The sequence below is a fragment of the Sminthopsis crassicaudata genome, chromosome 2, assembly GCF_048593235.1.
Source record: "Sminthopsis crassicaudata isolate SCR6 chromosome 2, ASM4859323v1, whole genome shotgun sequence".
Taxonomy (NCBI): Eukaryota; Metazoa; Chordata; class Mammalia; order Dasyuromorphia; family Dasyuridae; genus Sminthopsis; species Sminthopsis crassicaudata.
Genome location: NC_133618.1, coordinates 599,320,287 through 599,336,502, shown reverse-complemented (window position 1 = coordinate 599,336,502; position 16,216 = coordinate 599,320,287). Strand labels below are relative to the sequence as shown.

Genomic DNA, 16,216 nt, shown 5'->3' with positions numbered 1-16,216 from the left:
TCAGTTGCTAAGGATGCAAAAAAAATCATAAGTTTTTGAGGTGGAAGGACTTGGAAAACATTTTGTCCAATTTTTTCATTTTATGCACATGGAGATTGAGGCCAGAGAAGCCTCAGTAATGAGTAGTGAGTAAATTTGTCCAATACCATCGTGGTGGTAGATAGAAGAGGGGAAATGTGAGTCTAGGTTCCTCTGACCCATTGAACTCGACTAGCACAATGCCCTTTTGGTTCACTTAGATGATTTTGGATAGTTAAATTGGGCTGAAGCAGATCTGTGCCATTCCTAACTACAGATTGTAATTTTTATTTTGCCCATAGTCTGGCTACAGCCTAACAACAATTACTTTTTTTTAAAATGGTGCCTTAAATATATAATGGATTCTTTGTAAGTGTTCAGTAAATGAATGAATGAATACCCACCCTGATTTCTTTAGGCTGCTAGCCTGCAGGTTCAGGCTGATGAGATATGGTCTAAAACCTACATTTCATCACAAGCCCAAGTCATGTTGCAACACCTCTCACCAATAAAGCTGGAGGAAGAAACTTTAGGAGTTGTCCTCTCTTCTCTACATTAACCTCCTCCACTTTTTATACAGGGGATTCACTACACATGGCAGCACTCTGAGACTTCTCAAGAGCATCTCTATTTCAAATAGAAGACATTCTGACACACTATCTTTCCCTACTCAAAATCCTCCTCTCCCAAAATAAATTATACTATATTGCAAAAGAAGCAAGAAATTTGAGAGACCCATCACTGCTATTATCTTTCTGTCTTGCCTTCACTTTCTGGAGGAAGAAAGGCAGCAGCAGATTAATTAGAATTGTTAAATCATAAATTGAGAACCAGAGTTATATGCCTGAATCCATTGTATTGGTACCCCTCCCCCATTCCAGAAAAAAGCAAGCTTAGATTTCCTTTCTGGGCATTTTGATATCATAAATCAGACTTGGTTTATGGGGGCCAACCCCACTTCTTAGTCCTGGATTAGCTGCCTGGAGAGAAGCTGGAGGAACAATCAGGCCCCAGCATGCAACAAATCATTTTCACAAGGTGGACATGGTTTGCAGCTGAATAGTTGATTAATCTTATTAGACAGAATCAGCAGCAGCTGGCAATTTTCTAAATCAATAAAGCGATTCTAAATGGAAACACAAACAAAAGCCAGGTATCGGTGAAGTTGGAAATTGTAGTTTTAAGTGCTTTGAAATTCAGAAAGGTCCCTGCCCTTTAAAATAAAGTGGGACACAGCCTTTTTTAATTCAGGCACCCAGAGATCACTCCTAGACTAGCCTACGAAAGCATGCTGGATTTTTTGTTGTTGTTGTTTTTCCCAAAGAACACATAGGTTGTAGGTAGAAGGCTACAAGTGAGGGTTGGTCTAATCTAGGTTCATGTCTAATCTCTGACATGAATTGGTGTTGGGATTGATGATGGATAGACACCTACTTTTCAACACTCCAATGAAGGTTTTATAGCTATACCTTCTAAATTTTGCCAATCTAAAGCTATATCCACAGAGGGGGAGCTCTATGTTGATGAAATTATGGGTCAAAACACAGGCTAAGCCAAAGAAATTGTGTGGTTATTAGTATTTACTTTTTAAAATTTGTTTATGAAATAAAACAAACTTTCCATAACATAGTATAATGAAAAGATTGCATAAGGAACTGCAGGTCCATTATATACATCTTGCTATTTCCTCTAAAAATACAAGTGTTAGTGAGTAGACTAGATTTAGGTGTATCAATCCATTAGGAACAGATTTGTATAAATGGAGACTTCTTCATTATCTTGGAGTAATTATAATTTTTATTCTATTTGCTTCATAGATTAGGACTTGGACCAGGGCAAGAAATTCCCCATGAAAAAACTACCTTAAAATGGTGCCTTAAGCATTTGGAGGTGGTGACTTCTTAACATGGCCACACATGTAGTATATGTCAGAAGCAGTCATTGAAACCCACTCTTCCTAACTCCAAACTAGCTCTCCATCTACTAAAGCATCCCTATTGTCAAACTATATTATAGGTTGTAATTTCTCAGGTCACAATTTCAACATGTTACTTGCTGATACAAATGAAAGGATAATAAAGAGAAAGGATAGTACTTCTTTATAAATTTAATTTTTTAATTAAATTTTCGAGGCCCACTTGAAAACTGAGAAATGGATAGTTTACTGTTTAGCCTTCCAAGTATTATCTTTCTGTTACCTCTTCTCCTCTTAGTACTCATTCCCATTCAAGGAGCCAAATAACTTCTGAATCTTTTCTTCCATCCAAAGTAAAGGAGAACCAAAGGTAGAGCTGAAATTCTCACAGTTATGTATATGCAATGACTTCTTTAGGTAATAATTTTCTCATCCCCCAGGGGTAGAGTATCTACTGCTCTGATAGGTGAGCTTTTGTCCTATTCTGCCCAGAAACCAGCTTCCAACTCATTTCCAAGTTACCATTTCTAAACCAAGTCATCATGGGTAACTCTTACCCCTTCCCATATCCCCCTTCTATGTTTCTTCCCCTATGAGAATGTAAGCTCTTAGCTTTCTTGTATTTGTTTCCATAGCACTTAGCACAGCACCTGACTCACAGTAAAAGCTTAATAAATACTTTATTTATCATCTGTAAAATAAGAGGTGGGACTAGCTTTTTAAATCTATATCCTCATGACTAATCAAAGCTGAAAGCATTTCAGAGACATTTGCATTGTAAAGGAAATAAAACTTTAAAATTAAGGGGATAAATCTGAAATGATGGCATGTTGGGAATCAGTGGTTAGATGCTCTGGCAGCACAGGTAACTAGTTGCCTCCTCTTAAAGTCAGCTTCAGAACATGAAGAACTACATAAAATGATAAACTATGAAGTGGAAGATGGGGAGACTTTGTCAAATTGTTTCCAGGTGTTGTCATAAGCCATTGAAAAACATGTTATCTAATTTCACTCTAGATTGTTTCCACATTTCTGAGGCTTAAAAAGCTAAGTTTGGAGTCACAGGGACTTGGGTTCAAATTCTGCTTTCCACTTGCATGACCCCGGACAAGTCAAATCATTTATTCAAGAAGAATTTGTTAAGCTCTATATTTCTACCCTGTTTAACATATAATGAACTACTTGCCATCTAGGGAGTGGGTAAAGGGGAGAGAAAATTAGAACACAAGGTTTTGCAAGGGTTAATGTTGAAAAATTATCTATGAATATGTTTTGAAAATAAAAAGCTTTTATTTAAAAAAGGAATTTGTTAAACTCTTACTGTGTGCCAGGTACTGGGCTAGGAGCTGAGAATTCAAAAATAAGACAGTTCATGCCTCAAGAAGCTTACATTGTTTTGAAAGATAAATAAATGCAAAGTCATTTGCCAGAGAAGAAAAGAATTACACCTATAGAAATAAAGGTCACAGGTATTACCTGAAACTAAGTTGAACCTTGAAGGGAGTTAGGAATTCTGTGAGGCAGGAATGAGGAAGGTTATTGTTCCTGTTATGGGAAAAAGTCTGATAAGTCAGGAGAACAGGAGATTTAATGTCTTGTCTAGGAAACAGCAAAAAACAAAAAGTCAGTGTGGCTGGAACATGGAGTCTAAGAAAGATAGTAATATGTGATAATCTTGAAAGCCTGTGAAGGGGCTTAAATGCCAAAGGGGTGAGAAGGGGAGGTCTGTGCTTTATCTTGGAGACAACAGGAAGCCACTAGCTACTCTTGAGCTAGGGAATGATGTGATTTGAGAACCAGAATTTCAGAAAATCACTTTGGCAGCTATATGAAAGATGGATTAGAAAGGGGAATCATTTTTAAAATAGGGAAGACAATTAGAAGACTATTTCAGTAGTCCAGAAGAAAGGTGGTAAGATGGCCATGTGGACAGAGATAAGCAACTTTGTATATTTTCATCAATCTCCTAATTTCTTTTAAGCTGAGTTATTATGATGGTGCCAGCACTGATATCTACTGATTCAAAAAACTGATATGAACATAAACTCAAAGATACTTGTCCCTTATACTTTCCCCCTATTTCAACAAACATTTACTAAGCACCTACTAAGTGCAAGGGTTGTTTCATGAGTTAGATTTATCTCTGTGGAAAACTTATGGGAGAACATGGCCAAGAGTTGTATAGGACAAGACATGGATGGGTTGAGATTTGCATCACTGAGAAAAACATCTAAATCACTGAGGTCACAGATACATTTGAATTTTTAGACATGTTCAAGGGACTAGGAGAGGTATATTTAAAGGAGGAAACAAAGCATGCCCTGCCCTCTGGGAACTTATTTTATACTAGAGGGAAGCAGCATGGACACCAATAAGTAACCATATGGTGATCTATTCTCTCAGACTTCCAAAGCCATTCTCAGAAATGTCCTGAATCCCTGCATGAAGATCTGATAGTGTTCAAGCAGGAAAAGAGCTTAGTTGAATATCTGCATGAGCATCTTATCATTTGAATGTTTTCACCGTCCTTAGTGTTGTAAGAGAAAAACATCCTTCTGCAAAGGCTGCTTTCTGTGTCACATGTGCCCTAGGAAGAATCTAGACCAGTGGTCCTCAAACTTTTTAAATAGGGGCCAGTTCACTGTCCCTCAGACTGTTGGAGGGCCGGACTATAGTAAAAACAAAAGCTCACCCTCTGTCTCCGCCCCTTTTGCCCATTTGCCATAACCCGGTGGGCCCCATAAACGTCCTCAGTGGGCCGCATATGGCCCGAGGGCCGTAGTTTGAGAACCCCTGATCTAGGCCATCATGAGGATTTTGGTCACAATATAAAAGAACCCGCAATGGGATTATTGTGCAGTCTGACAAATACAAACATTCCGGAAATTTGAATTCAAATCCAGCCCCAGACACTTACCAGTTGCGGGACCCTGGGCAGGTCACTTAACCCTGTTTGCCTCAGTTTCCTCATCTGTAAAATGAGCTGGAGAAGGAAATAGCCAACCAACTATGTATGTGTCATAATAACAAGGACTATGTGTTATTTGAATTTCATCCTTTTTCTCAATTCCTTGTTGTTACATCTGATACGGATCTGTTAAACTTAATTGAATTAACTGGGAGATATCACCAACCTTACATTAAGACCTAAAACCAGGGAAACATGTATGGGGGGGGGGGAAGAGACAGAAATAGACACACATACACATACACACACACACACACACATACAGAGACAGAGAAAGAGACAGAGAAAGACACAGAGACAGAGACAGAGAGAGGGAGAGATGGATTCTTTTAGCCATCTGATGAATCCTATGGGTTTTTCTCAGAATGTATTAAAATGCATAATATAAAATTCATAGAATTACAAAGGAAACCAACTGTATTGAAATATCATTTTCAAAGCAATCACTGTTCTAAACAGACTATACTATACTGGCTCAATCTTCCTTTTTATATGTCAGTGAAATTTGGTTTTTCTAGGTTCAAGAAGAGGAGAGATTTGGATATAATTATAGGCTTGCAGATCCCCAATTCCCCTCACTCCTACAAGAAGTTTAGAGGGAAGTTCCAGGATAACTTTTTTGATCTGTCATAAGCCAACAGAAACATGAAAAGAGTTGAAAGGAAATTTTTCACTATATCCCAAATAGTAAAGAACCTGAGGAAGGTGAAAGTACTTTTAAAGATATTTTTATTTTAAAGGCTTTTGTTATGTTGATTGGATCTTTCTATGAGTTAGATTTATAAAAATAACAACAAAAAACCTAAAATTTGAAGTAGCTATGTAACTAAGGACTAAAAGAGCTGTTACAGAGAATCATAGAATCTCAAAAATGCTACATTACAGCTATAATTCAGTGGGAAAATGAGAAAATAACACCAACAACCCTAAAAACAGCAGATGATATTAACAGTTTGTATTTCAGCTGAGAAAATAGTCCAGAAAATGACACCAGTTGCTCTGCAAAGAAACAGCAAATAAAAAAAAAGTACCAGCTGGGATTGTATTAGGATGAAGCCCTAGTAGCATGAGCTGTTCAGGCTATACATGTTCCTTTCATGTATAAATGATATGAGAACCTGTAGCACAATGTGCTCTTATTAGCGTAGGGCAAATTGCTATTTATTTTTCTTTTCTAATGTATTTTTAAATCTTTTTACTTTGAATTATTCTTGTTTGGTTTAGTAAAAGAGAAACATTGATGTGATCTTATGAGCTGTGATTTTTGAGGAGAGACCTTGAATTTAAGTATGTCTTTCCAGGATTTACATTTGAAGGCATCCTAAGTAATATGGGTTTATCAACCAGATTCATTAGGGTCACTTATAAAACATTCTTGACATTAAATGGTGAGTAAGAAGGGCTGAAAATGCTGAACCAGAAGCATAGAAATGATATTTGCTAAAAGTAAAACTTAGTTGTGTAGAGAGCCAGAACTCTGGAGAAGTATTCTTGAAATAAGGTATTAACTCAATGGAATTGATGAGATGATGGTTCTCTAGTTCACATATACTTAGTACTTAGTATGGTGGTGTAATGGTTCTCTAAGTTCACACATAATCAGTATGTTGTAATGATGTAATTACAATAAGGTATATAAGGGCTAAGAAGGACTGGAAGAGAGACATTCTATCTTTGACTGTCCTCCTCGTGGCTATCTGCCTCCTCCACTATGGGGGGAACTGATTCAGACTGGGAGATTGAAGGTGACAATAAAGACTTTGGACTTTATTCTTGACTATTCTCGTTGTAATTATTCTGCTGAGACCAAGGCTGGTGTCAAAGCCCTCCAGAAAGCTAGCCTGGACATTACATTGTTGACCTTAATGCATGATGGATGACTAAAGGTGACTTAACCACCTGTTTTGGAGTGAGCAGTGTGGGGGAGGTGGGATAACCATCAGTGGAAAGAGCACAGATTGAATGTCAAGATAACTTCATTCTAGTTGCAGCTTGAATGCTAACAAGTCAAATGACCTTAGACAAGTCATTTAAATTCCAAGGCTCTTCTTTTCTTAATATAGAAATTGAGGAGGATAGGCTCCCCTCCAAACTAAGTTTTTTAACAGATCAAGTCAAAAGACATTTATTAAGTGCTAAGCACTAGGATCACAGAGGCAAAAACAATCTTATGTCCTAAAGGAGATAACATTCTGATGGGAAAGACCGGATACAAATAACCCTATACAAGATACGTAAAGGATTGTGGTTACTTCTTCATTCATTTCTTTTTGAAGAAGTCCATGACATCTGGAAGGTGATGTCATGATATGCATGTGAGATGAATTTGAGTGAGGGTGAGCTTTCCAAAGTCACCAGCCTAAATTCCTATTTAAATTTATTCTGAGTCAATCAGGGCCCAAACAATGACCAACTGGACTTGGCCTGAAACCTATTACTGGCCAATCAATGAAAGCCAGAGAGATTTGGATTTCAAGAATAATGGTCCTTAAGAAAGAAATCTAGCTGGTCAATTCCAAGTATCTAGGAAGATTTTAGCGATTAGAAAAAAATTACATTCCTTTGAGCAGAGCACCTACAGCTAAGGAAGGAAGGAAGAAAGGAAAGGAAAAATCTTCTTTAAAAAATATATTTTTAAGCTAAGGTCTTTAATAGAGCTCAGTTTATATACAGGACAAACTCAGAGAGAATCACTAATAAATGAGAGGAACTGACAAAGGCCTATTGCAGAAAATGAAATTTGAGAAAAAGACTTGAAGCAAACCAAGAAACCAGTGTTTCTGAAAGCTGGCACTAAAACATATATTCAATTTAATTGCCTACTGGACCAAGTTATACCTAACAAGTTGGGCTCCTATCAGGAAACTCCATGGAAAGGTGAGCTAGGAGGGGGAGCATTCATTGAATAAGGTCAGTGAAAATGCACAAAGACAGGAGATAAAGTATCATGTGCAAGGTACAGCAAAGATGCCAATGTTGCTGGGATGTAGAGTATTTTTAAGAGGAGTAAACTATTAAGACTGAAAAGGTAAGAAGAACCAGATTGTTAAAAAAAACTTTAAAATCTAAAAAGAGGATTTATATTAGATCCTGGAGGTGGAAACTCATTTAAAGGTTTGAACCAAGAAGATTACCTTTGTCTCAAGTTCTGGCCCATAACATCTTTAAGAATCCTAACAAAGAGTGAAACAAGGTTGCCCACTATCACCATTACTATTCAATATAGTACTAGAAACGCTAGCCTCGGCAATAAGAGCCGAGAAAGAGATTCAAGGAATTAGAGTAGGAAATGAGGAAATCAAACTATCACTTTTTGCAGATGACATGATGGTATACTTAGAGAACCCCAAAGACTCTGCTAAAAAACTACTAGAAATAATTCAAAATTTCAGCAAAGTGGCAGGATACAAAATAAATCCACATAAATCCTCGGCATTTTTATATATCACTAACAAAATGCAACAGCAAGAGATACAAAGAGAAATTCCATTCCAAACAAATGTTGAGAGTATAAAATATTTGGGAATCCATCTACCAAAGAAAAGTCAGGAATTATATGAGAAAAATTACAAAACACTTGCCACAAAAATAAAATCAGATTTAAATAATTGGAAAGACATTCAGTGCTCTTGGATAGGCCGAGCGAATATAATAAAGATGACAATACTCCCCAAACTAATCTATTTATTTAGTGCTATACCAATCAGACTCCCAAGAAACTATTTTAATGACCTAGAAAAAATAACAACAAAATTCATATGGAAGAATAAAAGGTCAAGAATTGCAAGGGAACTAATGAAAAAAAACTCAGAGGAAGGTGGTCTAAGTGTACCTGATCTAAAGCTATATTATATAGCAGCAGTCACCAAAACCATTTGGTATTGGCTAAGAAATAGACCGGTAGATCAGTGGAACAGATTAGATACAAAGGACAAAAAAGGGTACATCTATAGCAATCTAATCTTTGACAAACCCAAAGATTCCAACATTAGGGATAAAAATTCATTATTCGGAAAAAACTGTTGGGAAAACTGGAAATTAGTATGGCAGAAATTAGATATGGATCCACACTTAACACCATATACCAAGATAAGATCAAAATGGGTCCATGATTTAGGCATAAAGAGGGAGATAATAAATAGATTAGAGGAACAGAGGATAATCTACCTCTCAGACCTGTGGAGGAGGAAGGAATTTATGACCAGAGGAGAACTAGAGATCATTATTGATCACAAAATAGAAGATTTTGATTACATCAAACTAAAAAGTTTCTGTACAAAATAATACTAATGCAAACAAGATTAGAAGGGAAGTAACAAATTGGGAAAATATTTTTAAAAAACAAAGGTTCTGACAAAGGTCTCATTTCCAAAATATATAGAGAACTGACCCAAATTTATAAGAAACCGAACCATTCTCCAATTGATAAATGGTCAAAGGATATGAACAGACAATTCTCAGAGGAAGAAATTGAAACTATATCCACTCACATGAAAGAGTGTTCCAAATCACTACTGATCAGAGAAATGCAAATTAAGGACCACTCTGAGATACCACTACACACCTGTCAGATTGGCTAAGATGACAGGAAACAAATAATGACAAATGTTGGAGGGGATGTGGGGGAAACTGGGACACTAATACATTGCTGGTGGAGTTGTGAAAGAATCCAGCCATTCTGGAGAGCAATCTGGAATTATGCCCAAAAAGTTATCAAACTGTGCATACCCTTTGACCCAGCAGCGCTACTACTGGGATTATATCCCAAAGAAATACTAAAGAGCGGAAAGGGACCTGTATGTGCCAAAATGTTTGTGGCAGCTCTTTTTGTTGTAGCTAGAAACTGGAGGATGAATGGATGTCCATCAGTTGGAGAATGGTTGGGTAAATTGTGGTATATGAAGGTTATGGAATATTATTGCTCGGTAAGAAATGACCAGCAGGAGGAATATAGAGAGGCCTGGAGAGACTTAAATCAACTGATGTTGAGTGAAATGAGCAGAACCAGAAGATCACTGTACACTTCAACAACAATGCTGTATGAGGATGTATTCTGATGGAAGTGGAAATCTTCAACATAAAGAAGATCCAACTCACTTCCAGTTGATCAATGATGGACAGAGGTAGCTGCACCCAGAGAAGAAACACTGGGAGGGGAATGAAAATTGTTAGCACTAATATCTGTCTGCCCAGGTTGCATGTACCTTCGGATTCTAATGTTTATTGTGCAACAAGAAAGTGATATTCGCACACATGTATTGTACCTAGACTATATTGTAACACATGTAAAATGTATGGTATTGCCTGTCGTTGGGGGGAGGGAATAGAGGGAGGGGGGGTAAATTGGAAAAATGAATACAAGGGATAATATTATAAAATATATATATATATATATAATAAAAATAAATAAATAAAAAAAAAAAAAAAAAAAAAAAAGAATCCTAACAAAGACAACAGTTACTTCCTAAAATTTGAATAAGGGTAGGTTTTTTAAATTTTTTAAATCATGGAGTCACACCTCTGTTTCTAGATGTCAAAGTAGCATGGAAAGGTCAATAAGAGCTTCCATAATTTATTAAAGGGTTAATTTATCATGGAATTAATTTATTCAACCATGATAATCCACAATCAATGCTCACAAATCACATAAAAATGATAAAATGGATGCAAGATTTTGGCTCATTTTAGATCCTCAAGGTTCCCCAAATGACTATTATTGTAAAGTAAAGAAGTATGACTTTTGGCCTTTATAATTTTCATAAGGATATTAATTTGAAATGCCAGTGTTTTTACATTGATTTAGTTTACCCTGCTGACAGTAGTGGTACTGACATTAATCAAGATCCCAAACTGTCTCAGGGGATCTAGCAAAGAATGATCTTATAAACGAGTACAACACCCACTATCTATTTTACTACTGAGAACAGAGACCTTCATTCACCAGCTCCATACAGCATATTAATCAGTACAGGATGAATACCAACAAAAAGTCTTATTAAAAAAAAAAAAAAAAAACATTTAGGGGGCAGCTAGGTGGCTCAGTGGATACCTGAGTTCAAATCTGATCTCAGACACTTAACACTTCCTAGTTGTGTGACCCTGGGCAAGTCACTTAACTCCAATTGCTTCCAAAAACAAAACAAACAAAAAAACCCACTTAACTACGCATTTAAAAGAAATCAAATTTACATTGTTTCATGACTTGCTGGTGTAAGAAGGAAGGGGGAGACAAAAATGGCTCCAAAGCAGATAGGCTAAATACAAAGTTGGAAAGTGTCCACAAATGCTTTCAAATGGTTGAAATGCAAGCCATGCATATCAATAGTGTTTTCCAGTACCTGTGGTACACCCGGGTTTGGTGGCAGCAGGATGATGTTATTTGAGCCAGCATCCTCTGACTGAAAACAAATATAATGAAATGGTTATAGTAAGCAGCACATGAGCTGAATCACCTGTTGGCAGCAACATTGATAGTGATATAAGGTTCAAGGTATTCCCTACAGCATAGAGGAACCTGAATAAATTAGATTTTGTGAGCCATCTCCCTAAGTTTTAGACAGGTAAAATTAAGTCTAAATGATTGCTAAATTGGCATTAAAAGGAAAAAGAAAGTACTATGTTGCTTCCTTGAGTGCTCCAGGTATTGAGATCACACAGGATTCTCTTGCTTCCCTCCCATTCCCTGTTGTAGGCCTCATGAAATCACTTAGATTTAGCAGATCCTAGGGACAGGGCTGAAAAAATGAAATTTGAGAAAATATTTGAAGGAAGCAAAGAGGAAGAGAACAAAAGGGATTACCATTTGTCAAACGTGACAAAAGAAAAATGATAGATGCATTTAAAATTTAAATCTCTTGTAGAATATGTTCCTTAGGAATCAGAATTCAACAAAAATCAGAGGCAGAGAAAAAAAATTAGGTCAACAGTCAACAAATTTCATAATTTTTAAAATTTCTAGTTCACATCTGTTTGTGCTACTATTATCTAAATCTTTCTATCCTTTCACAAAGATTTCTTAATCTATATGAAGAAAAGATAATGGGATACATAAAATATTAGTACCATAACTAGGGTGATGTGCCTGGAGTTTTGTCACAAGGTGCTTGAATTTATAAGGAATTGTCAGCAGTTTTGTTCCTTCATCCGTTAGAAATAATGAAGTTTAGCACCTTCTTAGCAAGAATCAAGGAAAGTGACTTTGGTCATTTTATTCAATTTAACATTTACAAAGTACCTACTACTATGCCTCTTTCTTCAAAACCTAACTCAAATATTAATTCCTCTCTGAAAACATTCCTGATCTTCCCCTAGGTGTTTGTGCTCTATCCCCCTTCAGTTTTCTTTATATAACTTGAATAACTATTGGTGGTCCTTCTCCCCATCTCCTTGAGATAAGACTGTCTTGTCTTTCTCTTTCCCCAGTGCTTAGCACAGTGCTTGCTCACTGACTAGTCAACTTATTAAAGACAGAGACAATTTTATTTTTCTGCTTTTTTTTTTTGTAAACCTACAGTGGTTGTATATAGTAGTCACTTTAAAAATTCCTGTTGATTTTATTGAATTAAAATAGGAAGACACAAGATAGGCTACTTCCTTTCCTTCCTTATGCCCTAAGTGATTGAACCCCAAGTGAACACTTCTTCCTTTTGTCCCACCACTCATCCTCATGCTACTTCAGCATCTCTGTCTCTTTCCTACATGGTATAACAGTCTCTTCTGTAGGATCTGTGTCTTAACATACAGCATCTCTCCCTGAGATGTTTCCTAAATTCAACTCAATCAAAAGTATTTTAAGAAGTTTATTTGATGCAAATTAAGACATCTTTTTGAAGTACCACTTCATTCCTCTAAGATTGGCTAAGATGACAGGAAAGGATATTGATGAATGTTAGAGAGGATGTGGAAAAACTAGGACATTGATACATTGTTGGTGGAGTTATGAACTGATCCAACCATTATGAAAGCAATTTAGAATTATGCCCAAAGGGCTACCAAACTGTGCATACCCTTTGATCTAGTAGTGTCTCTTTTGGGTTTGTATCCCAAAGAGATCATAAAAAGGGGAAAGTTCCTACATGTGTAAAAATGTTTGGAGCAGCTCTTTTTGTGGTGGCAAGAAATTGGAATTTGACTGGATGCCTATTAGTTGGGGAAATGACTAAGTTATGATATATGAATATAAGGGAATATTATTGTTCTTTAAGAAATGATGATCAGGCTGATTTCAAAAAGGCCTGGAAAGACTTGCATGAACTAATGCTAAGTGAAATGAAGAAAACCAGGAGATCATTGTACAGAGTAATAAAAGATTTTATGATGATCAACTGTAATAAACTTGGCTCCTTTCAACAATGAAGTGATTCAAAACAATTCTTATAGACGTGCTGGAAAGTATCATCTGCATCCAGAAAGAGAACTATGGAGACTGAATGTGGATCAAAACAGTATTTTCACCTTTTTTGTTTGTTTGCTTTTTCTTTCTTACATTGCTTTTCCCTTTTGGTCTGATCTTTTCTTGCACAATTTGATAAATGCGGAAATATGTTTATAAAAAATGTACATGTTTAATCTACATCAGATTGTTGCTGTCTTGGGGAGGGAGCAGGGGGAGGAGGAGAAAAACTTAGAACACAAGGTTTTGCAAAAATGAATGTTGAAAACTATCTCTGCATGTACTTTGAAAAAATAAAATGCTATTTAAAATAAATATGTAATTTTTTAAAAATTTATTTGAGAACCTTTTAGCTTGCAGTACTTGTCCAAAGCATCGGAAAGGATCAGCCTTTATGCATACTTACCAGTTTGTGTTTGAGATCCTTATTCCAAAACATCCCATCATTCCCCAAACTATGCCTCAAGTAGTCAAAGCATATATGGCTCCCAGGCTGAACTGAAATTGCCAGAGAAGTATTCCTCTTAAGAAAATCTGCGTCACTAGGTAGCACAGTGGATAGAGTACCAGCCCTGAAGTCAGGAAGACCTGAGTTCAAATGTGACCTCAGACACTTAACACTTTCTGGCTGTGTGACCCTGGGCAAGTCACTTAACCCCAATTGCCTCAGGAAAAAAAGAAAGAAGGAAAGAAAGAAAACCTGCATTGGAAGGAGAAAAATGAAGTAGAAAACCAGATGAAGAATGTCAGTTTCCTTAAACTAATCTTCTCATCTAAGGAACTCAATACCATTACAATCTAAATCTGCCCTATGCTCTTGCTATATTAATTAGGTAATTGAGATTGTGCCAAGACAATTGATTAATATTACCAGAATTTAATTTATTTCCACTCTAAAACCTCAATGGATAAAAATCCTACATTTGTGTGTTCACAAACTAATAAAATCCAATCTTCAATTTTAGAATGTTTTTGGCTTAGAAAAGCTATTGAAACCTTATCAGGCAGACAATCTGTTTCACATTCCTTAACAGGTCTGAGTAACATAGATTTGTTTTCTTAAAAAAACAAAAATCAAAAACAAACAAAAACAAAAACACAAAACAAAAACAAACAAACAAACAAACAATCAAACAAGCAAACAAACAAACCAAAAAACACCTTCCAAGAGCCAAAACTTTGGAGCAGAAAGGAAGTTTCTCTTTTAACCACTTAACTACTGGAGCTACGAGACTATTAATTACAGAGTCCAAAAAGAATTTGTGAAATCTTTTTCACAAAGGAAAGAGTGATATAGATGTAAGAGAATGAGAATGAAAATGCTCCCCGAAGTCCGTAAAAAGAGGTTACACCGTAATTAAAATAGAATGTCGGAAAAGACGGAAGTAGTAGCGGGTGTCTATTTAAGCACAAGGTTCATGTTACCCTTTGTCCTTCAACCTTGCTAATGAGTTGCTGGCGTGTAGACTGTGATGATGACAGCCACGATGACGACATTGTTTCAGGCAGAAAAAAAAAAAAAAAAAGTGCTTTAATAGAGAGTAAATTTAGAGGTGAAAAAGGGGTAGGAAGGGAGAGTGAGGTAGTTTCCAAACACCCACCTGGTTGTCAGTGGTGCTGTTCTCGTTCCCCATCGTAATTGGCTGAGACTCTCTCAGCAGACCCTCCTTAATTGGGAAAAGATGAGCGACTGGAAGAGATGAAAAAGAATAGAAACTTTTGTGAAACCCAAGAAAATAGGACCCCTCCTTTGCACGTTCTCCTCTGCTCCAGCTCCGGATGTGCTGAGAAGGGAGTCGCGCTCCATCTCAACATACTCATCATGGAAAATAGCTTTGGAAAACGTTTCTCTTGAGAGTGAAGTGCCACCCAGGAGTTCTTTCCTAATACGGGTTGGCAGTTACTTGTTTCATTTTTCATTTTTTTTTAACCACCTCAAAGTTGGCAGAAGCAGCCGAAAAGCCAGTTTTGTTACTGTGTTCTTGGACAACAATATGAACGGAGATTTGATTCTGCTAAGAGTGCTGCGTTAGAGGCAGAGGCTGCGGCTGCCTAGCCTGCTGCCCCTGCCCCTGCCCCTGCCCAGCCTGCTGCCCCTGCCCCTGCCCAACTGCTGCTTGCTGCTCATTATCCGTGTTCACTGTGCAAACAGAACTCCTGGACGTGCTTTTCCCCAATTGGTGACAACATAACTCAGTGGCAAAGTTGCCAGCAGTATTTAAAAATCTTTAAACAATGTTTTATCAGAATGATCGACATAAAGGATTGTAGATATATTGATGGACACATATGTACATATGTACACATACATTAATGTATACTTTCATCTATCTCTACCTATTATATATACATATGTATGTATGTGTGTGTATACACACATAAATCTACACACATAAAAAATTCCGCAAGAGACTTTGAAACTGTCAGTGTAGTTCTTCTGTTTTAAGAAAAATGGGGTAAGGGCTACGAAGTGGATAGAGCACCAGCCCCTTGAATCAGGAGGATGGAGTTCAAATTTGACTTTAGACAATACTTCTTAGCTATGTGACTCAGGACAACTCACTTATCCCCAGTTGCCTCTCAAAAAAGAAAAGAAAGGAAAGGAAATGGATGGCATCAAAGCCCAACTTGAGTACACACCCTTCTTTTCACAGCTGAGAAAATTTTGATTGAGAAAGGTGAAGGAACCTGTCTGAACTCAGGAAGGTGACAGAAACAGGACATAAAGCCAGTTTTTTTCATTTCACAACCTGAATTAGACTACCTTTATATACAGGGCTGTCCTGCCAAATGCAAATTAATGTGTGTGTGTGTGTGTGTGTGTGTGTGGAAATATAGTATTATTAATCATTATAATAATGGTGTACTTTGCATTTATATTGTTACAAAGAATCCCATAGGTGTTTGGTAATATTTTCTCCAA

At 36.8% G+C, this 16,216-nt stretch overlaps 1 protein-coding gene across 6 annotated transcripts in view; it reads right to left on the bottom strand.

Annotated features, from left to right (window-relative positions):
* TACC2 (transforming acidic coiled-coil containing protein 2) overlaps positions 1-16,216 on the bottom strand; it is a 306,311-nt gene that overhangs the window by 264,877 nt on the left and 25,218 nt on the right. The window contains exons 2-4 of one of the 6 annotated variants that reach the window (XM_074295778.1): positions 14,895-14,983; positions 14,719-14,760; positions 11,240-11,299 (exon numbers count right to left, since the gene is read on the bottom strand). In XM_074295778.1, coding sequence (XP_074151879.1) covers positions 11,240-11,299; positions 14,719-14,760; positions 14,895-14,927 — 135 coding nt within the window. In that variant the 5' untranslated portion in view covers positions 14,928-14,983. Of the gene's footprint in view, positions 1-11,239; positions 11,300-14,718; positions 14,761-14,894; positions 14,984-16,216 lie in introns of those variants that run through there. The other 5 variants (XM_074295773.1, XM_074295774.1, XM_074295775.1 and 2 more) reach the window with 5 other exon arrangements.